The following is a 25,233-nucleotide window of genomic DNA, read 5'->3' as shown; positions in this document are numbered from 1 at the left end:
GGCAGGGCAATGCACTACGACGTAAAGTTATGGTACACTAATATACAAAACGCTTTTCATCTCCCGACTTCAATATTGCTATTTGGTAGGATAATCTGCGACAAAAAGAAATATACAGAAGCTGGTTGTAATACAGGTAAATTCAAGCACTCAAAAACCGTTCAATACACACAACGTTATGCCAGCGATAAGGGCTAATGACTACAAGTTGTGCAGAACCGTCAAACAAAAATTTAAGAAAAATCTTTTTCTGCGCCGCTTATCAAACCAGGAAAAACGTTGAGGCGCAAAACACGAGTTATGACGAAGAATGGAAAGTAAAAACACGCCGAACAACGAACTGAATGCAGACACTAGATAACCAACAACCTAAGATACTGAATCGCTTACAGGGCGATCATACCTCTATTCAGGGTATCTGTTCCAAAGACTTAAAAGCACATTTTACGAACTGACGATTATTTTGTTTGTGTTGTCTGTTTGTTTACTTGCCTCGTGCCCAATTGAGGGTAGGACCCTGTGCTATCCTTTTGATTCCCCCCTTCATTCTTGCGTCAGTTATTGTGCGGCTTTGATCATTCCATAACAAATGCTGTGCTATGCAGTTTACTACTTCTGTTTTTGTATGGTGGCACTGAGAATCTGTTTATTATTCTGGATTTACTTTTAAAGACTTCGTCATAACATCTGTTTTAGCGACTTTATAAAGCAACCAGTGTGCAGGGCGCATCCGGCCTCGTCAAGTTGTCTTCATGACAGCTTTTTCTGCAGACCCCCAGCATGCGCTATGTTGCACTTGACGTAAATAAACATAACTCGCACGTTTCAACTGTCTGCGAGACGTCTGGAGGCTCCTGCTTGTTTTCTCTTGTCTGCAAAAAAAAAAAAGCCAAAAACTGGTCTCGGTGACTTACATCGAAAACGATGGGCGTCAGACAACCCGTCATCTAATCTAAACTGCTCTTATTAACGCACAGCAGACGTATGGCACTAAACACTCTTCACCCGTATGTTGCGTGAGTCATAGATCTTATGTATTCAGAACACGGTTAGACAGCGCACTTCTTTCAGCGTCGGTGACGAAACTCGGAGGAGAAGACACGCGGACAGACATGGGAGAGGGAAAGCTCTACGACGGCACAAAGTAGTTCTCGTCACAGCCGCTATTTTTGCTCTTTGCCTTCTCCTATCAGCGCGCTGCGTGGTTTACAGCTCTCTTTCAGGAACCGCACCGCGCGCCCGTACCGCTGCTGCTTTTGAAACAGGCTGGAAGTTTTCACTGCGCATTCAGCGAGGAAGAAATTTGTTCCGTCCGCAGAAGCAAGAGTCGTTACGACAAAGCGCATCCATGATGGCTGTCGCCCTCACTGGCACGCCAGCGCAGATGACGTGACTAAAATTTACTTATTGGCATTTGCACAGCTAACGTTATCAAGCCACATTATTTAGTTATTTATTTGTTTATTTATTTATTTATTTACTGTCATGGCCGAAGCATTACAAAGAGGAGTGGGTGATACACAACAAAAACAGAACAGGTAACGCAGCACTACAATGTAAAATCAATTACAGCATTCTTAAACAAGTCGGCGTTTGTAATGGAGGCGATGGAAGCGAGAAGGTGGTTCCGTTCCTTAGCAGTCTTGGGGATAAAATAGACGAATTGTAAATTGGTGCGACTGCTGGGTACGCCAACTTTGAACTGGTGGTCGCTGCGGGATGAATTGTAAGACGGCGGTACAAGCAACGTATCTCTGAGATGATGACGAACTATGCATAGAGGGGAAATTCTTCGACGAATTGAAAGATTAGTTAAGTTTAAATTTGCTTTAATTTGAGTTGCACTTGCAGTTCCATGATAGTTAGAAAAAATGGAACGGACAGCCCCATTTTGAATGGCTTCGATTTTCCGAATTATTGAGTTAAGAGGAGGGTTCCATACAGACGACGCATATTCAAGTTTTGGCCTGACTAGTGTTTTGTACCGTATAAGTTTCAAGCTAGTGGGCGCCATAAAAAAGATGCGACGTAAGTAACCGAGAGTACGGTTAGCGTTACTTGTGACGTAGTCCACGTAAGTTTGGCAGGAAAGGTTACTGCAAATCTGCACACCAAGGTACTTGTATGTGGAAATACGGGTTAAAGGAGTATCACATAGTGAATAATTACAGGAAACGTGAGTAGGTGAGTGGCGGGAAATTCTCATAAACTTGCATTTAGTTACATTCAGCTTCAAATTAGCCAAGTGTTACACCAAGAGGAAATCTGATTAAGGTCCGACTGGAGGGTAAGGCGGTCAGCAGAGCTTTTAATTTGACGGTAAATAACACAACCATCAGCAAAGAGTTTTATGGAAGAAGAAATGTTATTAGGTAAGTCGTTAATATAAATTAGAAAGAGCAACAGCCCCAGCACTGATCCCTGTGGAACACCAGAGGCTACACCGCAAGGATCAGAGCTATGGCCGTTAGCAGTTACAAATTGTGTGCGGTTAGACAAGGAGCATTCAATCCATTTTAAGACGTTCGGATCAATGTTAAGTCTGCTTAGTTTCAGAAGTAGTAAACTATGGCAAACAGTATCGAAAGCCTTGGCGAAATCAATGAAAATGCAGTCAATAACTATAAGTTAGAATCAAGAGCTGAAAACAAGTCGTTTGTAAAGGCTAAAACTTGAGTTTCACATGAATAGTTCTTTCCAAAACCGTGTTGATGAATACTGAAAAAAGAGTTACTCTCAAGAAAAGTTATTATATGGCTATAAATTACATGTTCCAGTAGCTTGCAGGGAATGCTTGTTAGTGAGATCGGTCTGTAATTGGTAGGGGAATAAACGTCGCCTGACTTCTGCAAAGCAACCACCTTCCCCCCTTTCCAGTCCTCCGGAAGTTCACCACATTGCAAGGACTGCGAAAAAAGTTTTGTTAACAATACTGCAGAATACGCTTCAGTGTTTTTCAGGAATTTCGGACTAATATCATCGATGCCTGGTGAGGAAGGAAGCTTAATTCCAGATATTAATTTGCATATACCGGTCCAATCTAAAATGACAGGATCCATACATGGGTGATCAATCTGAGACAACAGGAAGGGTAGAGGGAACGTTTTTCAAAAAGGATGCTGAAAACACTTCATTCAAACCAGTACAACAGCTTTCCGGAGGAACGACAGATTGATGAGCAGCGAGTAATTCAATATGCGTAGTGTCATCACCGCAGACAACATTCCAAAATTTGCGCGGATTTGAGGCAAGCATCGATGGCAATGTGCGTTCGAAAAATGTGCGTTTGGCGATTGAAAGTGCATTTGTGTACGCTGCTGCCACGCGATGATAAGCCTCCCATCTTTCTTCGCACGTGGATAACTTTTTTTTGTTCAGTAATCGCTTCAGTGACGCTGTAAACAAATGTGCATTTGAGCTTTTTTTATTTACTTCGGGGAATAAATCGGTTAGTAAGCCCCAGTATTTTCGATTTTAAAGCAAGCCAGTTTTCTTCTACTGATCTGTCAGAAAATCTAGAAAAGTATTCACTTGTAAATTCTGCCAGTCCTGCGTTAATAGACGCATAGTCCGCTCTTCCGTAGTCTCTAATAAATTTTGTGCTTACTTGCTTGCGAGGGGAATTATTCCGCATATTAAAATGTATGACGGAATGATCGCTCAAGCCAGGCAGCTGAGAAAGTGACTGAACGAGGTACGGATGTGTGGTAAGTACTAGATCAAGGATACTAGCGCTAGACTGAGTAATACGTGTTGGACTAGTAACTAGCTGACACAAATTAAAGTCGAAGCATACTTCAAGAAAGGAAATGCATTCAGCGGAGTTGTCATTTCCAAACGGCAAAGGTATGTTCCAAGTGATGTTATGAAAGTTGAAGTCTCCTAAAACGAAAGAAAGTGGGTGATGAGGGAAACCTGGTGTGCAATTTACTTAGAACATCATGCAAGTCAGATGAAAAGCAACTACATGAATTGGGAGGACGATAACACGCGGCAAAAATAATCTTTGTAGTTGAGGCGGATGTTCACACAAACCAATTCAAGCGAACAAAGAATAGGAACATTAAAGGAAACCAAGCCGTCCGCGACTGCTATCAAAACGCCACCTCCAGGTCGAGTTCCACGGTCACACCTGTAGAATTTGTATTTACATGCGCAATTCAAAATTTCTTTATCATTGATTTTAGCAGACAGCCAAGTTTCTGTCAGGAAAACCACGTCCGCTGTGCATGTGTCGATCAGACTGGAAAGGGCGTCGTGTTTATTGCTAACGCTCCTTATGTTGCAAAAAAAGAAAATAAAAGCTGCGTGCAACGGATCGACTTTCGATATTATCTAGTTATGGTGACAGCGGGGAGGCGCTTGCGACGGGATTATCAGAGCTAGACGTGACCGGGGAGAGTGCGCTATCAACACGTATCTCGCAAACGCTGTCCGTGACGGGGCAGTAGATGTAACTTTTCTTGTCGATGACCACTTTGTTATATTTTATGGAATAATACTGCCCAGTACTTTTCGCGAAATCAATCAGCTTTTTGCGACTAGCTCGCGTGGCCTTATAAAAGTCTTCGCTCATGCTGATTCCTGACCCTTTCAGCTGAGATCTTTGGGCGAATATTGCATCTTTCGTTTTAAATGCTGAAAAGCGGACTATAATGGGTCTACTTTTGTCCGAAGCGAACGAGCCTAGCCGATGCGCGCGAGAAATTTCATCTTCAGGTAACTGGAGTTTGAGATTATCTGATAAAACTTGCCGAATTTTTTCTTCCGATTGCGCCCAAGTTTCATCAGCACAATCAGAAATGCCATAAAAGACTAAATTATCTCTCCGTGAGCGATCCTCGTATTCATTTAGTCGTGATTTTAGATTGACAGTTTCGGTGCGAACTGCTGTAGAAACCATTTGTTGTAGGCGAGGTTCGTCTTGCTAATGTTCAAGGTTGACTACTTTTTCTTGTAGCGTTTTTAATCTTGACGTCAAATCAGACACCTTGGAGTCGAGCAGCTTCTGGTTTGCTTTAAGATCATCCATAGATTTCAAGAACTTATCGTGCCGGTCGTCTAGATGCGCGGTGAGGCGTTCGATGGCAGACAATACATCAGTGTGAAGCTTTACGCAGGCCTCAGAAGGGCCTGGGTTTAGCTCGACATCTCCGCCCAGAAGAAGCATTTTCGCAACATGAACACAAGCAACAACAGTACGGACCAAAGTATGTGGGCATGGGAACAGCAGCAGACAAACGTTGTTCGATCGCTTTGCGAAAAGAGATGGAACTGCACCAACCTGGACAAAAAAGCAGAAGTGGTTTTGGTCGACGAACATTGCTGCTGCCATTGCATGCCCACTTAAGGGTGCCGGCTTAGACAAGTCGTTTATATAGGCGAGGTACGGTGTTGTCGATGTCACAGCGGCTGTTTGTTCCAGCGTCGATCCATTGGTTAGGCGAAGTGAGGCCAGGCCTTGGTCTGTGGCAGGAATCGCATCCAGGAACGGACACACATCGGCTGCAGACGCCCCTTCGAATGTTCCAGCGCAGGCAGGAACGCACGTGTCGACGGCGATAATCGTCTGGACTAAAAAGCAGAAGTGGTTTTGGTCGATGAACATTGCTGCTGCCATTCCGTGCCCACTCCCTACCCGTGGCCACCGAGCGATCGTCCCGATCGGTGACGAAGCGACGCGCGAAATGGCGATGGTCTTGAGTCGAGGGTTGAACAGTATGTAGAAGATGGTGCAGTGCTAGCCGTCACGATGAGAAAGATGAGAGAATGATTCCCGGTCCATGAAGATTCCGGGCCGCAGGTCGCCAGGAGCCGACAGCCATGGCCCTAAGGCCCGCCGAACGGCCGGGGCAGGGGAACGGTGTCTTCATGTGTGTGCAGCGTCTTGGGTCGGTGGGGTCGGCAGGTCGCGTCGGTCAAGGGTCGCTTCCAGTTTGTCGTGTCCTGTGGTCAGGGCGGAGGACGGGGCGGTGGAGCAACGGCGAGGTCGGTTCAGTTCGGAGAGGCTGGGGCAAGCCGGGCGACGCAGGCCAAGAACTCACGGCTGACGACCACGGCTGACACAGGACGCCGAAGGTCGAGGACCAGGATGCCGATGAAGACCCAGCACCTCCACCAAATGTTACGTGGCGGCCAGCCGAAGAATGAGGCGCGATGAGCGATGAACAAGAGATGGTTTAATGGCCACTGGCCTACCGCGAGCGCTCCGTCCCGCGCCACTGCCAGCTTCGTCTTCGTCACAATATCAAAGGGCGATGAACCCTTCCATTTCCATCACCCTCACCGGACAGCGCGCCCCCCTCGTCAACTCGTGTCGCATCCTGGGTATGCCACTCACCTCCAACACTTTCACCTCTGCCATCAATCAGTCCATACGCACATGCCACTGAATCGCACACTTACTCCGCGCGTCGTTTTAAAACATGCCGGCCTTTCCGAGACACACGCCAGCCGCCTTGCTCAACCACAAATTCCTGTACTGCATACCTTACTGCTCCCTTACAAGTACACAACAAGACAAACTAACCCCGACCCCCAATACGCTATATAAAGCAACACTAGGACTCCCCCCTCAGGCTTGTACAGACACCCTGTACAGAACAGGCCTTTTACACCCCCTTCAAGCCCTCGTTAACCTGCACCGGGAGAGACAAATCATCCGCCTGTCCAGCTCACCAGCTGAGCGGAGGATACTGTCCCAGACCCCCTACGCACATATCTCTTTCCCAGGCCCACTGCAGTCTCCGATCTACCCCTCTAACATACGCCTCGCATCCATTCCACGCAACATGTCCACACACACACACGCACGCCGCCGCCAAGCATACGCATACAACCACAAGCCACCATTGGACGCTGCGGCGAAGTCCTACAGAGACGCCTGTCTCACGGAAACCGCGGGCTCCACAGCAGCCTTCTTCCTCCACCCCTTCCTCTCTACAACCAGCACTCATACAACCGGTCCATACACCTCCCCACCCTCCACTCTCGCCCTAGAAATGCACGGGATTACCGATGTCATCACACACTTAGCCACCCTACCCCCCGCTCCCGCATATTGCCGCCAGGGGTCCCCGGGCGGCGCCGAAAGGACGAAGAAGTGAGGAACTCGCATGCTCTCGGAGCTGGGACTCTGCTTCTCTGTTGGCGGCTTGCGCCTAGCCTGTGTGATTAAGGACCCATCCGTGACATTTCTGGTGGAGGTGCTGGGTACATCGCCCTGGAATATGTCGCACACCCCTCCTAACACCGAGGACCCCAGACCTCTCCCTATCGACACGCCAGTGCATCGGGTCAGTCGCGGCAATCTAGGACTTCTCCCTGAGCATGGGCTGTTGGAGACTACCTCGGCACCTGGCCGGCTGCCTCCTGAGCTCAGGCCATTTGACACTACCTCGGCGCCTGCCCCTCAACCAGTCATGCAAGGCGCCGCGTACTACACCCTCCAAAACCCACGGCTACCAAAATCCTTTTCACGGGACTCAGCTGGAGAACGTGGAAGATTGGCTCCTCCAGTTTGAACGGGTCGCCGCATTTAACCAGTGGGATGACGCCGCCAAACTGAGGAACGTTTTCTTCAGCTTGGAGGACGGTGCTCGGACGTGGTACGAAAACCGTGAGGACGCTCTTTTGTCATGGCATGAGTTCCGACGTCAATTGCTCGCCACGTATGTCAGCGCTGATCGTCGGGAGCGAGCTGAACGCGCCCTACAGTCCCGCATGCAGATGCCCAATGAAACGGTTACCATGTACGTGGAAGACATGACGCGTCTCTTCCGGCGGGCTGACCCAGCCATGTCGGAAGCCAAAAAGCTGCGCCACCTAATGCGTGGTGTGAAAGAACAGCTTTTCGCCGGCCTCGTGCGCAGCCCCCCACGCACTGTTGCCGAGTTTCTAGCAGAGGCTGTCAAGATGGAACAGGTTCTCCGGCAGCGTTCCACCGCGTACGACCGGCCAGTCCTTGCTGCTTCTATAACGGAGCCTCTCCCGGCGTTCAACACCAATACCGACTTCCTCCGTGACATGATCCGCACTGTCGTCCGTGAGGAGCTGCAGAAGATCTGTGGTACGTCGCAGACCACGGCCAGCTCCTTTATGGGCGTTATCCGCGACGAGGTGCAGCAGGCTGTCAGGCCACAGTTACTACGCGGCGAACCACAGCCAGTACAGCCAGATTACTACCGCCCGACGTACGCTGAAGCTCTGCGACGCCCTGCCCCGACTCCAGCGGCATTTACACAGCCTATCGAGACGGACTACTGCCGCCCAACGTATGCTGACGCTTTACGACGCCCTCCCCCAAATGCAACGGCGTTTGTTCAAGCCCATCACGACGTCCCGCTACCCTCCGTGCAGCCAGTGCAGCACATCCCGAGTGACCGACGATCCCTGCGCAGAGCGGACGTCTGGCGTGGCCCAGACCGACGACGTTTGTGTTTCCATTGTGGGGAGCCCGGTCACCTGTTCCGGCAGTGCCCATATCGTGAACTTGGCCTGCAGGGTTTTTCCCCCGATGCGCCAAGACCCCGATTTGGTCAACGGCCCCCTGCGATTGAAGAGTACGTAACGCAGCAACCCCTGTGGTCCACGGCGCGCCGTCAGTCCCGATCGCCGTCCCCTCGCCGGTCATCATTTTCACCGAATCCGCAGAACTTTTCGCGAGCGACAGCGGACCGCTCGCCCAGTCCTCGCCGGGAAAACTGAAGACAGCGACCTCCGGGGGCGTGGTCGCTGGATATCGATGCTGTAAGGACCCCCTGACGACGCCGACATTCGATGATAGAGTTTTGTCGACGTCGACGACAGCCGGTGATCTAAAGGAGCGATTCTCACTCGACATACCCGTGCTTCTCGACGGTCACAGCATTAGCGCGTTGGTGGACACAGGAGCAGAGTTTTCAATTATTAGTGGCAAATTGGCAGCCCTTCTGAAGAAAGTCACGACTCCCTGCTCTGGCATGCAGATCCGGACGGCGGGGGGCCATATCATTACTCCGCTTGGACAGTGCACGGCTAGGGTCCAGATCATCGATTCGACGTTCGTAGTGAGCTGCCTGGTACTCCGCGACTGTTCTCGTGACCTGATTTTGGGCGTAGATTTTCTCCGTGAGAATGGTGCCGTTATCGACCTGCGGAACAGAACCGTTACGTTTTCTACAGCGAAAGCCGACGACACCTCCGATGTTCGTCAACGCAGCTCCGCCCTTCGTATTTCCACTGAGAGTGTTTTGATTCCGCCGCGCACCAGTGTTTTTGCAAGAGTTGAATGCGATGATAGGCTACGTGATGGACCTGCAGTCGCCGAGGGCAACCTTTCCTTGCTCCTGACACACGGCATTTGCTCGGCCCGAAGCCTTGTCCACCTCCATAACGGTCGGTCGGAGCTCCTGATTACTAATTTTACCAACGAACCTCGTCGCCTTTTCTGAGCTACTGCCATAGCGTGGGCCGACCAATTGGCAGATGTTACTGAGTGTTTTGCGTCCGAGGGCATGGTACAACCGGAGACGTCCCTGGATCGCATCGATATTACCGCCGGGCTATCAGCGACTCAACAGCGCGACCTACGCGCCCTACTGCTTCAATACCAAACCTGCTTCGCATCCTCCTCGAAAGTGCGGCAAACGGCGGTCACAAAGCATCGAATCATCACTTCCGATGACGCTCGCCCCATACGACAGCAGCCGTACCGCATTTCCCCGAAGGAACGCGACGCCATCCAAACGCAGGTGAAGGAGATGCTTACAGACGGCATAATTCAGCCTTCTAAGAGCCCGTGGTCGTCGCCTGTTGTTCTGGTAAAGAAGAAGGATGGGACTTTGCGCTTTTGCGTCGATTACCGTAAGCTGAACGCCATAACGAAAAAGGACGTCTACCCGCTGCCTCGCATCGACGACTCACTCGACAGACTTCGCCGCGCCAAGTATTTTTCATCGATCGACCTAAAGAGCGGATATTGGCAGATTGAGGTTGATGAACGTGACCGCGAAAAAACTGCCTTCATCACACCCGACGGCCTATATGAATTTAAGGTGTTGCCATTCGGCCTTTGTTCAGCGCCTGCGACGTTTCAGCGCATGATGGACACTGTCCTGGCTGGCCTCAAATGGCAAACCTGTTTAGTTTATCTAGATGACGTGGTGGTGTTTTCAGAAAGCTTCGACCAACACCTTGAACGACTGCGGACCGTGCTGGATGCCCTGCGGTTGGCCGACTTGACACTTAAACCCGAGAAGTGCCACTTTGGCTACAAAGAGCTCAAGTTTCTTGGCCATGTTGTGAGCGCCGACGGTGTAAAACCCGACCCCGAGAAAACTGCCGCCGTAGCCGAGTTTCCCCGTCCTACTACAAAGAAAGCGCTCAAGCGCTTCTTGGGTTTGTGCGCCTACTACCGCCGTTTTATCGCAGACTTCTCCAACATCGCTGAACCTTTGACCCGCTTAACGCGTGAAGATACACCGTTCGTCTGGACTGCCGCGCAAGAGGCTGCTTTCACAGAGCTGCGACAACGGCTGCACACTACCCCTGTGCTTGCTCACTTTAATGAGGAGGCTGCTACCGAGATACACACCGACGCTAGCAATATTGGGCTTGGTGCCGTCCTCGTTCAGCATCAAGAAGGCGTGGAACGTGTGATCGCGTATGCGAGTCGCACACTCTCGCGCACCGAAATCAACTATTCCACCTCAGAAAAGGAGTGCCTCGCCGTCATCTGGGCCACGATGAAATTTCGGCCCTATATCTACGGTCGCCCTTTCAAAGTCGTCACAGACCACCATTCCTTGTGCTGGCTGACCAATCTCCGGGACCCATCAGGCCGCCTGGCACGCTGGAGCCTTCGCCTTCAGGAATTTGATTATACAATTGTCTATAAGTCCGGACGTAAACACGAAGATGCCGACACGCTCTCGCGCGCACCCGTTGAGCAAGCTGATGACAGCGCAGAGGACGACCATCGTTTCCTAGGTGTGGTCAGCAGTTCGGACTTGGTGGCAAGGCAGCGTGCTGACGCTGACATGCGGTCTGTCATGGATCACCTAGAGGGCCATGCTTCCAACGTACCTCGACCCTTTTCCCGCCACCTGTCCTCTTTTTGTATTCGCAATGGCGTACTCTACAAGAAAAACTCACGTAACGGTGACCGGACCTACCTCCTAGTCGTGCCATCAGACCTCCGCGACGACATCCTTTCAGCGTGTCATGATGAGCCCACATCTGGCCACTTGGGATTTGCACGCACGCTCGCCCGAGTGCGTCAGGCCTATTATTGGCCTAGACTTGCAGCGACCATCCATCGCTACGTCAGAGGTTGCCGTGAGTGCCAGCGTCGTAAGTCGCCACCGCTTAAGCCTGCAGGTTTGCTCCATCCAATTGAACCACCTCGCACACCTTTTGACCAAGTCGGCATTGATCTTCTGGGCCCATTTCCTGTATCAGCATCTGGCAATAAGTGGATTATAGTTGCGACTGATTATTTGACGCGCTATGTGGAAACCAAGGCGGTGCCGCGCAGTACATCCTCGGAAATCGCGCATTTCTTCATACACCACATCGTTTTACGACACGGCGCCCCGTCTTCCGTAATCACCGACAGAGGCACTGCGTTTACTGCACAGCTCTTGCACGAGGTGTTCCAGCTGAGTGACACGACCCACCGCAAGACTACTGCATACCACCCGCAGTCAAACGGGCTCACGGAGCGCCTCAACAAAACCTTAGCGGACATGCTCGCCATGTACGTCGATGTACAGCACAAGACCTGGGACGAGATCCTCCCATACGTGACGTTTGCCTATAACACCGCACTTCAGGAAACGACTCGCTTTACGCCGTTTCGCCTCGTCTACGGGCGTGACGTACAGACAATGCTCGACGCCATGCTTCCGTGCGCCCCTGACGACCAGGAGCTCACGTCGGACGCTGAGGAGTTTACCCGGCACGCAGAGGAAGCCCGGCAACTGGCCCGTATGCACATCCGACGGCAGCAGGCCACGGATGCACAACGCTACAACCAACGACATCGACACGTAGAGTACCACCCCGACGACAAAGTGTGGGTATGGACCCCAGTACGTCGCCCAGGCCTGTCGGAGAAGCTCCTGAGCCGCTACTTTGGACCGTACACAGTGTTGCGCCGTATCACGGATGTGACGTATGAAGTCCTCCCCGATGGCACTCTACCGAGTTCGCGCCGTCGACCTCAGCCTGAGGTCGTGCACGTACTGCGCATGAAGCCTTACTGTACACAGTAAGGGACGTAGCCTCTTCCGCGTGTTCTTTTTATTAGTGCCTGCAGCCGTTGAGCGGCATGTGACCGTTTGTTCACTTGCTTACTTCCTTCCGTTCACTCAATGTGCGCCCACGTTTTTGCTTTCTTTTTTGGGGAGAGGGAATAATGCCGCCAGGTGTCCCCGGGCGGCGCCGAAAGGACGAAGAAGTGAGGAACTCGCGTGCTCTCGGAGCTGGGACTCTGCTTCTCTGTTGGCGGCTTGCGCCTAGCCTGTGTGATTAAGGACCCATCCGTGACAATATGTTGTCTACACAGACTCGCAGACAGCTCTGCGTGCCTTCCACGAAAGAGCCCTGTGTGTGTGTGCGTGTGTGTGTGCGCGCGTGTGCGTGCGCGTGTGCGTGTGCGTGTGCGTGTGCGTGTGCGTGCGCGTGCGTGTGCGTGCGTGCGTGCGTGCGTGTGTGTGTGCGTGTGTGTGTGTGTGCGTGCGTGTGTGCGTGTGTGTGTGTGTGTGTGTGTGTGTGTGTGTGTGTGTGTGTGTGTGTGTGTGTGTGTGTGTGTGTGTGTGTGTGTGTGTGTTAGCGTGCTTTATATGTTGTGTCGTCTCTTTGTTGCTTGAAAGAAATCGTGATGCGTGAGTGCACTCTTTTCTCTTTTGTATGCTTACAATTCCTACATGCTTCGCTGAATCCAGACTAACTTTTCCCAACTTCCAACATCTACACCGCCTCCACCCAACGCCATATATGAATACATGCCTGTGAGGCGCCGCTGCCTGTACATTTCTTCATATCGCATACATAGGCAGCAGTAAGCCACACCGCCGAAAGCGGCCCAATGCGCCCTTGGAGCAGTGGGAGGTGCGGCTGACCAGTGCCACCCTGGAAGACCAGGAGGCGCTCATGTACATCTCCACGGCGTCAACCAGAGCCACTGGGGTCTTGTACTAAAGACACCACCTGCTTTGCTTCAACTACACTCTCTTCCCTCTCAATAAATGCTTTTTCTTCCTCCGTTCACCATCTGCAAAAGTCATCCGGGAATTCATAAAACAGTTCCGCTTAATATGACATAGGTTTAGATTTCTTTATTGTTCTTGCTTAGAGCGCTACTGCAAGCAGCTCACTTACGGTCGGAAAGGTTTCTCTGAACTCACTTCGCCGTTGCGGTGGCGCCTATCTGTGGTGCAGAAATCATTTCAGTTCCAAAACAGTGTCAGAGCTGCACATAGAGCGAAATTGCAATCGCAGGCATGAAGTGTGTCTGTTGCGTGAGTGCAACAATGCCTTAGATCGAGTGCCATCACGCCCGGCGAAGCGATGGTTGACGCTCGTATTTACAGCACTAGAAGATGCTTGGATACGTCGCCTTTTCGCAGTTGGTACGCCGCTGCACTTCACGCTTCTGATCGCCGGCAGTCCTGGTCCGAACTCAAACACGTTTTAAGTAGATTGCTGTGCAGTAGGTAACTTGGCCTACGTGGTGTGACAAGAGTGCTGGGAAGGTACCTAGTGTCACCCGGAACCCTCGTAGGTGAAAGTCGACAAGTTTGTGTTGTAGCGATATTGTGTGGTGTCTCAAGCTAAGAGCCTCTCGCTTTCTCCTAGCGCTTACCGTCGGTCTATCCCATTAGGGGAGTCGTTCTGAAAATGCGCTGTGATCCAACCGGCAGTGCGTAAGTGCTGGCCGTGATTACGAAATCCTCTCATAACGGCACCAGTACTGGGCACGTGCTCGATAGGAACGTTTCAACGATAGCGCCACTTGGGCGTTTGAGCGTCAGTTCAGCGCCAGCCTGTGCGGTTTTGCATGAGACAGACCTTCCTTCAAAGATGCCGTAAATTTCGGTAGTCGTTGTACGCTAACCACTTCGTTCATCAAAAACACCTCTGTGACGCCGGCTTAAGCGCTGTTACGACTGGGCATCCCACCGCTGCCATCAATGTTACGAATGGGCCTCCGAGCCTATCACCACTATTGGGGCTGGAGCATCTCAGTCTGCCGCCACTGTTGCGCAGAGCTGAGCGAAGAAACGATAGAGGCGACGGCAAGTCAACGAAAGGTTTATGTACAGTATGCACAAAGGCTTTACATAATCGGCACAAGAGCCTAGAGCACAACGGGCTAGCACAAAGGAGCAGGGCGATGCCCCGGGAGAGCGTCTCTATGGGGTGGTGTCTCGTCTGCTATCCGTCTGCTTCTGCGGCTCAGCTCGGCTCCGCTTTTATAGCCTCCAGTGAAGGTTGCTGCAGCCAATCGTTTGCACCCTCCAATCAGGTCAAGTTACTGACCACCGTTTGTATTGGACAAATGGTCGAGAGGAGCTCGGCCATTGAAGGCTTGCAGTCTGGGAAGGACTGGCGGCGAAGCGTCGTATGAGTCTCGAGCCGACGCTAGCGACGAGAGGGGGAAGGGACTGCGCCAGGTCACCCGGGATGAATCATGCTGCAAGCCGCGACATGGCCAAGAGTCCGGGCTTGCTTTTGCGCAATGACGGATGCAAGGCGCTGGTTTCCACGGCGGCCAGCGGAATGCGTGCTCGGGCATAACAGCGCAAAGCTAGCTTGTAAATACTCAGGATCTTCCATAGTGCCATGTTAAATTTCTCGGAGACTATATCCCCTTGATTACACGCTTAGCTAAATGCGTGATGTGCGTTAATACTAGAGCGAAGTTGTATGCAATATCGTTTCAGCCGCAGCAGGCATTGTGGAAGATTAATTTTTCGCTGCTAAAGAAATAGAACTTTAAGCAGTCAGTGAAGACAGCTTTAGAATCTTGCCTGACCTTGATAGTCCCAATGACTGTAGCTTGGGATACGTTTAAAAAAGAATTTTCCGGCATAGCTTTTGAGATGGCTTCCATGAGGTCTTGCTTCAAGCAGGGTGAGGAGAAGCAATTGCTTCAGTGCCTTTATAATTTTTCAGGAATTTGAATGCAAGGCACCAGGATTGTACACAGAGCAACTTGCAACTACAAAGTGTCGCCTTCAAAATTTCGATGCAGAATGCTCTCGGGTGGCTCGTGTAGTAACCCGCAGCCAATGTGGTTTTCGCTGTGATAAGCGAACTAGAGATTCCTTCCTTGATGTCGTCACTTCAGGTGATGGTAAGCGTCGTTTTGGTGTCATCACCAAAAGGTGACGGTAAGCGGAAACTATGATTTGTTGTTGGCTACAAACATATCACGCTTTCTAATGTTCATTACAAGATTTTCGCTAAAGGCACCTGAAATCGGCTGCTGCTTGCAATGTCTGCTATGACTGGGCCTCATTAAACATACGGCTTATAGTCATTACAGTCTAGTCTACATGTAGCGCCACGGTGTTACAGAATTGCAGTGACGCTCACGAATAATTATCACTGCTGCAAAATTATTTGCCACAGGCGTTCGATCGAGTGCCTCCTTCGTTCATTGTTTTCTTTTTTAATCGCGCCTACCTTTGCTCTATTCTTTCTACTAAGATACTCTTTTGTTACAAAAACGGTTCCACGCTTAATTGTAATTGGCTTTCACAACCAGTTCACATCAGTCCTCTGTGAAACTGGGCTGCCCCCTCTCCCCGCTCCTGTTCCCACTGTACTTGGAGCCACTTTGCTGCAGCGTTCTCACCAGGAGAGCCATCTGTAATTTTCGCATTGCGGGTCGCCAACTGCAGGTATCAGCTTAGCAGATTACCTGGTATTTTACTGCGCTGATAAGCCAAGCAGCGATGAGGTTATTCGTTTAAAAAAATAATTCGGTCCAGTGTCAGCATCACGGACTAATAGTTCTAAGAGTTGCGGTCTCTGGCTTTATATGTGTGGAGTGACATCTGCTTAATATTCTGGTACGCAGTGGACGCGTACACCACCCTAGTACATTGGCGCCCTTTTGAGTGCCTATAAGCATAATGCACATTAATGGAAAGACCGCGTGCCAAGTCACCAGAGCTATACTCGGGCTTTTGTCCCCCATGGTCTCTCGAGTTTTGGCAGGGTGACCACATCTAATCTGTTCCTCGGCACCAAAATTTATTATGTAGTCAAAATTATTAATTGCACAACACTTCCCATGCATTTTTTTTAGAGTTTCCGGTACATTTCTGTGGAATCCGTGTTTTTAATCAATGAAGCGTGATATCCTCCTCCGACCTCTGAACTCTGGCGGCCTTGGTTTAGTCCAGCTACATATCCTACAGGTATCCTTTCACTTTCATGTTTTAAGGCGAAAGCCCTTAATGCTTCATCGTTGTTGACAGAAGGCTGTCAGCAGAGCTGTCACGCTTTCCGGTTGGTCGAAATGCGTATGACGTCAGAGTGCGCGGATTCTAAATAAGGAAGTCACCCATGGATGCCTGACGGTTCCTTTTTGGAGCATATGACAACTAATAAAAATAGTTGTCGTCCGCTCGAACAGGTGGCATAATGCGTCCGTGGGTGACCACATTACATACCTCATTACTGCGAACAGAGCCATGGATGCAACCGAACTCATCGAAGCAGAGAGAGAGTCGTGCTAAAAAAGCAGTCAAAGTCGGCACTCAAAGTGTGTAGTTGTAATGTGTAGTCAAATTGTTTAGTCAAATGAAGCTTTAGCACAGCACAAACAGTCTCGCAGTCAATGCCAAACAGTGCGCCAGGAAAGGCGTTCGCCTTGCAGCACTTTAGAGAGCCAAAGTGCCCCCTGAATTTTTTACGAAGCACAACACACACAATACTTCGTGCACTTTTGGAAGTCAATGTATTTCGTGTTTTCCCAAGCAGCCTCGCTGTGTCTTCTAAAGTTTTTGATGATCGGTGTTTGTGGGGATTATTTCATGAGGTGTATTTGGCTTTTCGTTTCCCACCTGTTCGCTGTCCCCCTAGTTCTTGTTTTCAGCCTCGAGGAAACGGCGGTGCAAGGATTTATTTGTAAGCTCTTCTGTCGCCCCATGTACCTCTCTGCGTATTTTTGGTTTACCGATACCTCACGTACTCAACAGTGTATGTACAATGCCCCTTTCACCGTGTAAGACGAAAATTTTCTTAATCTACACACAGAGCTTTTCCTTGTTAAAACATGGTAAGACAAAAGGGGTATTTTTGTGCCTGCAGTAAAGTGCCGCCTTTGTGATGCTCCCGAAACAATTGAGCATTGTTTCATCAGTTGCAAAGATGCAATGCACTTCTGCGCAGTAATGCAACAGACATTGAAAAAAAGACTTAATTGGACACCGCATCAAAATGAAACGAAAATTTCATGTCTCGATGACTGGTAGCGGCCTCTTTTGCAGATGGATGGTGGAGAGCTGGAGCTCAGAGTTCGGGCTTCTTAGCAGGGTCTGCCAGGCTTCTCTACTGTCAATATTTTTTCCCACTCCAGGAGAATTTGAGCACTCCAAAATTATGTGGACGGGAGTCTCTCTCGCCCTACAGTGCGTGCATATACCAAGCGACCTCAGGTCTGGATAGACGTGGTTCGCCCATGTCAAGGAATTCCCATCGGGCGGAAAAGCCTGTCTGCGATTCTAAAGCTTAGAATCACCCGTTATGGAGCTAGGAAGCAGGGGCACGCCACAAGGCTCGGTCTTGTCACCGTCTCTCTCCAACGTGGCATTGCGAGGCCTCCCAGGGAGATTAAATGAGCTAGATGGGATAAATTTCAGCACTTACGCTCACGGTATCAATCTCTGGGTTAACCGAGGGAGCGATGCACACACGAAAGAGCGGTTACAGGCCACAACCGACATCATTGACGAGTATGCAGCCGAAAAGAGGCTCGCGTGTTCCCCGCAAAAGTCTTACTTTTTGTATATACCCGACACACCTCCGGTGTAAAGAACGCGGGGGTATTAAAATAAAGGTGGTGTACATGCAGGCGCCAAAGGTGGGTAAAATAAGGATCTTGGGTTTAATCATCGAATGCCACGGATACAATGGGGAGGTCCTGGCCAAGTTGGAGCATTATGCGATGCAATCTCTAGGCGTCATAGGACGATTCGCGGTTAAAGGTAGTTGATTGAAAGAGAGGACATTGATGAGGCTAATAGAAGCGTAAGTGAATAGTAAAATTAGTTACCCGACGCTCTACTTGCATATAAAAGGCGAAGAGAGGGAGAAAATAAATTGCCTCATGCGATATATTAAAAACACACTAGGGCTACCCATGTGTACCTAGACGGAGCGACTGCTCGGGTTAGGGGTGCATAACACGTGGATAGAACTAGTGGAGGTGGTGCGGGCCTCTCAAATCGAGAGTCTCAGCACAGCGGCAACAGCCAGAGTAATCCCAGCAAAAGTTGGAATAAATCCTGAATTAGGGATTATATAGTATGAAAGTCGCAACTGAGAGGGAACGAAGGAACCCCTGGGTGGTCCCCCCTTTCCCGATAAATATGCACCCGGAGTTCAACACAGAACGCAGGTCTTAGAGAGCCGAGGCTCTAGAGCTGAGATTCGGTAATGTGGAGACAGCGGACGTAGCGTAAGTTGGCGTGGAAGGTGGCAGGACGGGAGCGGCAGTAGCTTCGGTCGTCAACGGTCGAGGGGCGCCAGACTCCGCGGCAGCCACCCGGGAGCGCAACATACAGACTGCGGAGGAAGTTGCTATAGCGCTCGCCTGCGTAGGAACAAAAGCAAAGTTCATAGTAAGCGAAAGTAAGACTGCCATTCAAAATTTTGGACGAGGCAGGATCTCACCGGAAGCGTCCAAGGTCCTTTGCCAACAACCGCTGAATAGGAAAATTCAGTTAATGTGGACATCCGCACACGCCGCCATGCCCGGTAACGAGGCGGATCACAAGCTAGCCCGAGTTCTCTGCTTCCGGGAAGCCGAAGAGCCTCCCGAGCACTGGGGGAAAGAGGAGCGTCTGCAAAATTACCGGGAAATTAGTCAATTGCAAATTGGGACGTAGGCTGATACCCCCCACAGACCCAGAAATTAAATAATAGAGGAAATGTCGCGCGGAGGCGACTGCAAAAGATATAGAGAGGGGTGGAAAGGCAGGGATGATAACCAGAAAGGTTTCCGGTTACAGTGTAATACATTAATGAATGACAAGAGATTTGGTTTGATTCATAGCTTGTGAGCACGAGACGCGAACAAGAGATTCTGTTCGGCCAGACCGACCATGCTTTCTTCATTGTGAGAGTTTCTTTAGAAAAGCTGTTCATGCCCTCTACACAGAACGCGACGCTAACGTCGCAAGTCTTTAATATACTTTCTGCTTTTGAATATATATTTTTTCCTTGTTCTTTCTTTTCTGTGCTGGCCGGTTCTGAGAACACCAATACGCTTCATGACGCCGCTACTTGCGTCTCTTCAAAGCTTTCACTCGATGTTTTCTGCGCGCTAGTCGGCATTCAGTTCCATTGTTTTGCACGTTCTGACTATCCTAAAGAGTGGTGCAATACGGGTAAGGCTTTAGAGCAAGTAATGAAGTAACTAAATTTGGTTTAGTTCCACCAGAACATCGCAGCGTTGTATTTTGTCCCACATGCGGCCTACTGCTAAAAAAATTTCTACCCGAAGTGCACGAATTTTAAAACTTTGCATATTACAAGACCAATAAGCGTTTGTTCTAACTCAACACTTCCGTAAGCTAAGGCGCCAGAGAAACAGAGAGCGGCATTTTAATGCCTAAAGTACCAGGTTCATTGAGCCGTACAGTTTTTAAAAATGGGGCGTGGAAGGTTTTGCATCCTTTCGACCGCTTTCTGATTTGCCAAGGATCCCTTCACAATTTTGTTCAGCTTTAAAGAAGCCAAGCTGATCAACCTTCAATTCAATTACAGTAGACCTGTCGCAGGTCATAGCACGAGTGTATCAAGCTAATATGACAGCCCGGTTAAACGTTGCGAGGTACTAAACCCCAACCTGTCGCACTGGGCATCAATCTCCCATATGCTAATGTTTTGGCATATGAATAAAATAATACTTAGCCGTAGCATCCGGCGGAAACATTAGTAACAACACAGTGATGGAGGCAGCTCGCGCTACCTCCACGGAAAAACTGAACGCATCGCAACGCTCCACTCATATTCTGGCTATTGCAGCAGCGTCATTGATCGACGCTCTACGTGGAACAATTATAGCAGACCATTTGGTTGTAGCAAACCCCGGAAAGCAAGAAGATCTCTTTTTGTATTGTCGCCGCGTGCATCTCGTTCAATTTATCATTCCCCAACCTTTCTTTGACTAGAGAAAGACGTTCTGTAACCGTACAGTTACAAGCACTATCCCTTGTGAAATACTTTTTCATAGAACATTGGTTGTCTGTAGTTTGGCGCCAGCTGTACGATGGAGACTGCTATCTTTGTGTGCAGGCATATTAATGGAGCGTGAGTCGAGCTCTTTGTACGCTGGAGCTCTCTGGCCCGTCGTGCCTTTCCAGCTAACAGCGTCTTAGTTTACAAAGCTAAAAAGACTCGGATTTTTCTTTTCTAACCCCATATAGCAGGGCCGAGATTCCACATTCATTTTTTTACTACATCCCTTCAAGTATGTAGATGCTTTGTTAGATGCGCCGATATGTCTGTGTCACGACATGTTTTAAAGGCATAAAGTTTTATGATAGTAATACGAGCGGAAAAAGCGGGACCTGCGATATTCAGGCACCGCCAGTGTGAGAGTCTTCCGTGGAAATTTTGGAAAGTGCACGTGTCGTAATGAAGTCCAATGTCCATCTGGATATATGCAGCTTTTTTATTCCAATTTATCCCCACAACATGAGCTTTTACTAAAAACTAATTTTTTTTGCGCATATTATTACTTTCATTACTTTTTCATTATAAATGTTTCTGCCTTACGCTCCGCAGCAGAAAACTACGGAAAGCGTCATCGTGTTTACGAGTGCACTAACCTCTTCTATAGAACCACCGTCACCACACTTTATATAAATTTCATGCACTTGATGAGCAAAACAACTTTTGAATGATAAGGAGTACTTCGATTTGGCTTATGGTTTATTGGGGTTTAACGTCCCAAAGCATGCACTACTTCGGACCATATCTGCTATATGCATATAGTACTTAATCACAGTAGTTCCTTTAATAGCCGCCACATCTACTTAGCCTCATATTCTTGAAAACAGTCGGTGTCTCACAGTAATCATGATCTGTTTCCTCCATTTTAATAGTTAGTGAACTGGAAGCGAATCAAGACAAGAACGTTTACCCGAACACAGTGAACCTGCTCAGAAAAAAACTGGCAGCCTGACGGGTAACAAATTAGAAGACGTCGATATGGTTCTCTTTTTTAGATGTCATCTTGAACTCAGAAAATAAACGGGGTAACCTTTAGATGATCTCTGCAAATGTTGCACGTAAACGCGTTCATAAAATGCGGGCTCTCGGGACAGTTTTTTTTTCATGGTTCACTAGAACAAAGAGCGTCACATACTAGAAATGTGTAATGCACACTATGCTTCCCTGAAATCAACGCACATTTGACCGCCGCAGGAATTTTACAATACTACCAGCCCGAATAAAACATGCGCGTAGCCAGAACCAAACTAACATATTAAAACAAAAGATTTCAACCTTTGCTTGATTGACACGGGCCCTAATTGGTCATGTTTTTTTCTACTGTAATGATTATGACTTGTGCGTATACTCACAAACGATCAAAGAAAAGTAGGAACAATTGAATGAATTAAATATATAATATTTTACCTATACAATTGCAGCAAAGTGTAATAATGAATCAGCTTCCACTGGGGTGGGCTAGCTTGGTAACTTAATATATTTGCCTGTGAACGTTGTCTAATGACTGTCATAATCTCGGCGACATGCCGGCATATATGAGCAAGCAAGCTAATCATTATTCGCAGATATTTTTTGGCGACAACCCTCGCCTGTGCCTACGAAACCAATATACTCTCTCTCAGAAATCGCTGTGAAAATATTCCACGTGATTTCAAATGACACAGTAGCCTGAGTGTGGGGAGCGTTCGTTCAATAGGAGAGTCAGGAAAAGTGACTTTGTTGAGATATTTTACCGGCCGTCGCAGAGCTTCGGCGTTTGACACGTTCGTCTGTATCTTTCCTCTCCATTTCAAAGACTGGGCTGCATGGGCAAGCAACGAAGTGTTAGAGAGACAGACACATTAAGCGCAATCTACCAATGGAGGTTTTATTCCCGAAGATTGGAACGACAAAAACATGTACTCGTGACTAAAGTCCGACGATGAAAGAAAAGAAAACAATAAACCACAGAGACACGCAGCGATGACAGCAAGAACCTAACAAACTAACCGACCAACGGTTTCGTTCCCCTACGCCCCCAACTGACGCACGCACATATGCGGCACTCGCGTTAGTGTGTATCAGCGCGCAAAATATCTACTTCCCTACGCGTGAGCGCAACGGATGGGGACCTAATGTAATCTCCTCTTCCCACTTTCGTTAGCGGCACTAATAATGCAACATAATTAAAGAAGTGCGCTGTCTAAGCGCGGTCTGTGTCCATACAGTCTCCGACTACTTAATTCTTGCCCGCTATACCGTTGATGCTGCTGCGTAGCATACATCTGTTGCGTGCTAGAAAGAGCCGTATAGGTTAGATGACTGGCTTCCTGGGACCCATCTCTTGCAATATATGTCATCGAGAGCAGCTTTTGACTTTGTTTTCTAGGCAGGTGCAAATGAGCAAGAGCCTCCAGACGCCTCGCAGACAGTTGAAACTAGCGAATGGGTTATATATATATACCTCACACCGACCACGCTGATTATTAGCAGACCTTCAGCTCTACTGTGCTCTATACGGTAGGCTAAAAAACTCATTCAGCGTACAGAGCTTATCACAGATCTATAGGAACATGGCAAAAATCGCTATTTTGGCCTTCTTGTTGCTGGCAGCGACCTCCTGCCTCTGCCAGGACGACAGCAGTGGTAAGTGACCCGAACAAGGACAACAAATGCACCTGTAGGGCATGCGCACCTCGCCTCCTGTTCCCGCCGTCGTATATAGAAGGCGCAGAATTCTGAGAGGTTTTAGCTTAGACACGCATTCGAGGGCTTGAGCTGCAGATTCTCATCAACTGTCTTACCTGTTTTTTCCAATGACTCTTTAGCGTTCATGGTCGAAGACCACGAATATCACCCACGTCCTTACAAGAGCACTATGCATAAGTGGCCTAGTAACCGCGTCAGTAGAAGGATAGGAATGGCATAATCGGAAGATAGAGATCCAATCGTTGTAAGCGACCATTAAGAATGTGGCCACGAAGCCGTACAGCAGCTTCTATGGACAATCGATGGGAGCGTTTGCAGGAGGAGGCGGAAGAGGAAGAAGAGGAAATGCAGGGAAGTTACCCGGAAGAATAATCGGCTTGCTACCATACACGTTGAGAAAGGGGCGAGGTGATAAAAAAAATGAAAGAGAGAGGAGAGAAGCCGAAAATTAAAGTCACTATGAAGAGTCAGCGTTCCTTAAAATCACAACCTATCATGCAATCCAGAAGTTTTCAAGAATTGGAGCAGTGTCTTGGAGGCCTTCGCCGCCGAGGATCGCCGCGGCCAGTGGCCGAGAATTTTCATTTCCGTCAGTGGGCGTGGACCAAGACGCTTCAGTGCATGGCTGAGAGTCTGGCTTTTGGCGCTGTAGGCAGGGCAGTCACAAAGAATGTGGGATATAGTCTCGTCATACCCGCAGATGGCACATGCAGGGCTATCAGCCATACCGATCAATAAAGAGTAATGATTGTGAAAGCTACACCAAGCCACAAGCGACACACCGAAGTTTCTTCACGCCGTGGTAGGCTCGATGGAAGCCGGAGCTTCAGATCTGGGTCCAAGGATTTTAAACGTGAATTGATCGGAATTCCACGCCGAAATTCCACGCGGCAAGCGTGATGTTCCGCGCAACTGCGCGAAGCCGGCTCGCTGTGCCTGATCTCGATATGGGGATCGACACAAAATCTCCGTCGTGATGAGCAATTCGCGCGACCTCATCCACGCGCTGATTGCCTGCTATGCCGCTGTGCCTCGGTAGTCATTCGTAGATAATGCAATGTCATTTACTGATGGCAGAGTGATGTAGTTGCCGAATTCTGGTGACCAGTTGTTCATGGGCTCCATGGCGAAGAGCTGCTTGTAAACCTTCGAGAGCAGCTTTGGAATCGGTGAAAATAGACCACTGCGGAGAGCGCTGTGATTGATGTGTTCAATGGCAACACGAAGGGCCGGAAGTTCTGCACCCGTCAAAGAAGACTGGTTAGCTATCCTAACTCTAATATCTATAGTCCTTGGGGGGTTGACGACGGAGCCCGAAGAACTGATAGGGTTCACTGAACAGTCGGTGTAGACGTGCACCCGGTTTGCATGGTGCTCATGAAAATATTCAAGAGTGACTTGTTTTAGTCCTATCGGCGATAAATCATCCTTCCGGATGCCAGGAATTAAAAGAAGCACGCGGGGATTGTGAAGGGTGCCAAGTGGCGACGGCGGCCTGGAAGCGGGTGTGAACAGGGACGGCAGAATGGCGCGATGTGCAATAATGGTGTTTGTAAACGATGTGCGCTGCCTGGCAACAGGAAGACTGGCAAGATGGTGAGATGGAAACCGGGATATGTGTGGAAAATGTGCCCTCAGTGCATTAACTCTTAAGTAGGTAGGAATTGGATGCTCCTGGGCGATGAGTACAGATACGGCCATAGACGCACATTTCGGCAATCCTTGGCAAGTCCGGAGAGGAAGGAAGGAAGGGCAAACTTTATTTACACTAATGGTTTTTCCTGCGGTTTTGGGGCATCTTCAGAGACGTCTTGGTTCTACCCCCAGGAGCCTTCTCTGTCGAAGTCGTCCGCCTATAATCAGTGGTCGGTTGCCCTCAGTCCAGGGCTCCGCTGGCCACTGCCGCCCGTTGAGCTCGCTGTACCAGACCTTGTTGGTCTTCACAGCGGTCGCTGGACAGCAGAGTCTACCACTGCTCCGCACTCGGGTTTTGTATTTTGGGGACCACGTGTATGTTTTGGCAGGCCCATGTGATGTGGTATAGAGTAGGTTTTCGTCGCACCAGGGACATTTGTCCGTGTATATCGA

At 49.3% G+C, this 25,233-nt stretch overlaps 1 protein-coding gene across 1 annotated transcript; it reads right to left on the bottom strand.

Moving 5' to 3' along the window:
- Positions 1-4,339: 4,339 nt before the first annotated feature.
- On the bottom strand, positions 4,340-24,270 carry LOC149362586 (uncharacterized). Its single transcript, XM_089568339.1, has 3 exons — positions 24,214-24,270; positions 4,991-5,284; positions 4,340-4,927 (listed from the first exon to the last, which is right to left on the bottom strand). Exons 1-3 carry the CDS (start codon positions 24,268-24,270, stop codon positions 4,340-4,342), a joined length of 939 nt encoding a protein of 312 aa, XP_089424465.1.
- Between the last annotated feature and the right edge of the window lie 963 nt (positions 24,271-25,233).

Source organism: Amblyomma mixtum, chromosome 2 (assembly GCF_055824585.1).
Source record: "Amblyomma mixtum isolate Tamu chromosome 2, ASM5582458v1, whole genome shotgun sequence".
Lineage (NCBI taxonomy): Eukaryota > Metazoa > Arthropoda > Arachnida > Ixodida > Ixodidae > Amblyomma > Amblyomma mixtum.
Note: the sequence above shows the minus strand (reverse complement) of the source record. Positions and strands in the feature narration are given on the sequence as shown.

Coding starts and splice junctions, on each gene's coding strand:
- LOC149362586 (XM_089568339.1), bottom strand. CDS start 24,270: ATGGAGCCCATGAACAACTGGTCACCAGAATTCGGCAACTACATCACT. Junction 5,285..24,213: donor ACTACATCACTCTGCCATCA/GTAAATGACATT, acceptor TTTTTTGTCCAG/GTTGGTGCAGTTCCATCTCT. Junction 4,928..4,990: donor AGAAGCTGCTCGACTCCAAG/GTGTCTGATTTG, acceptor CTTGAACATTAG/CAAGACGAACCTCGCCTACA.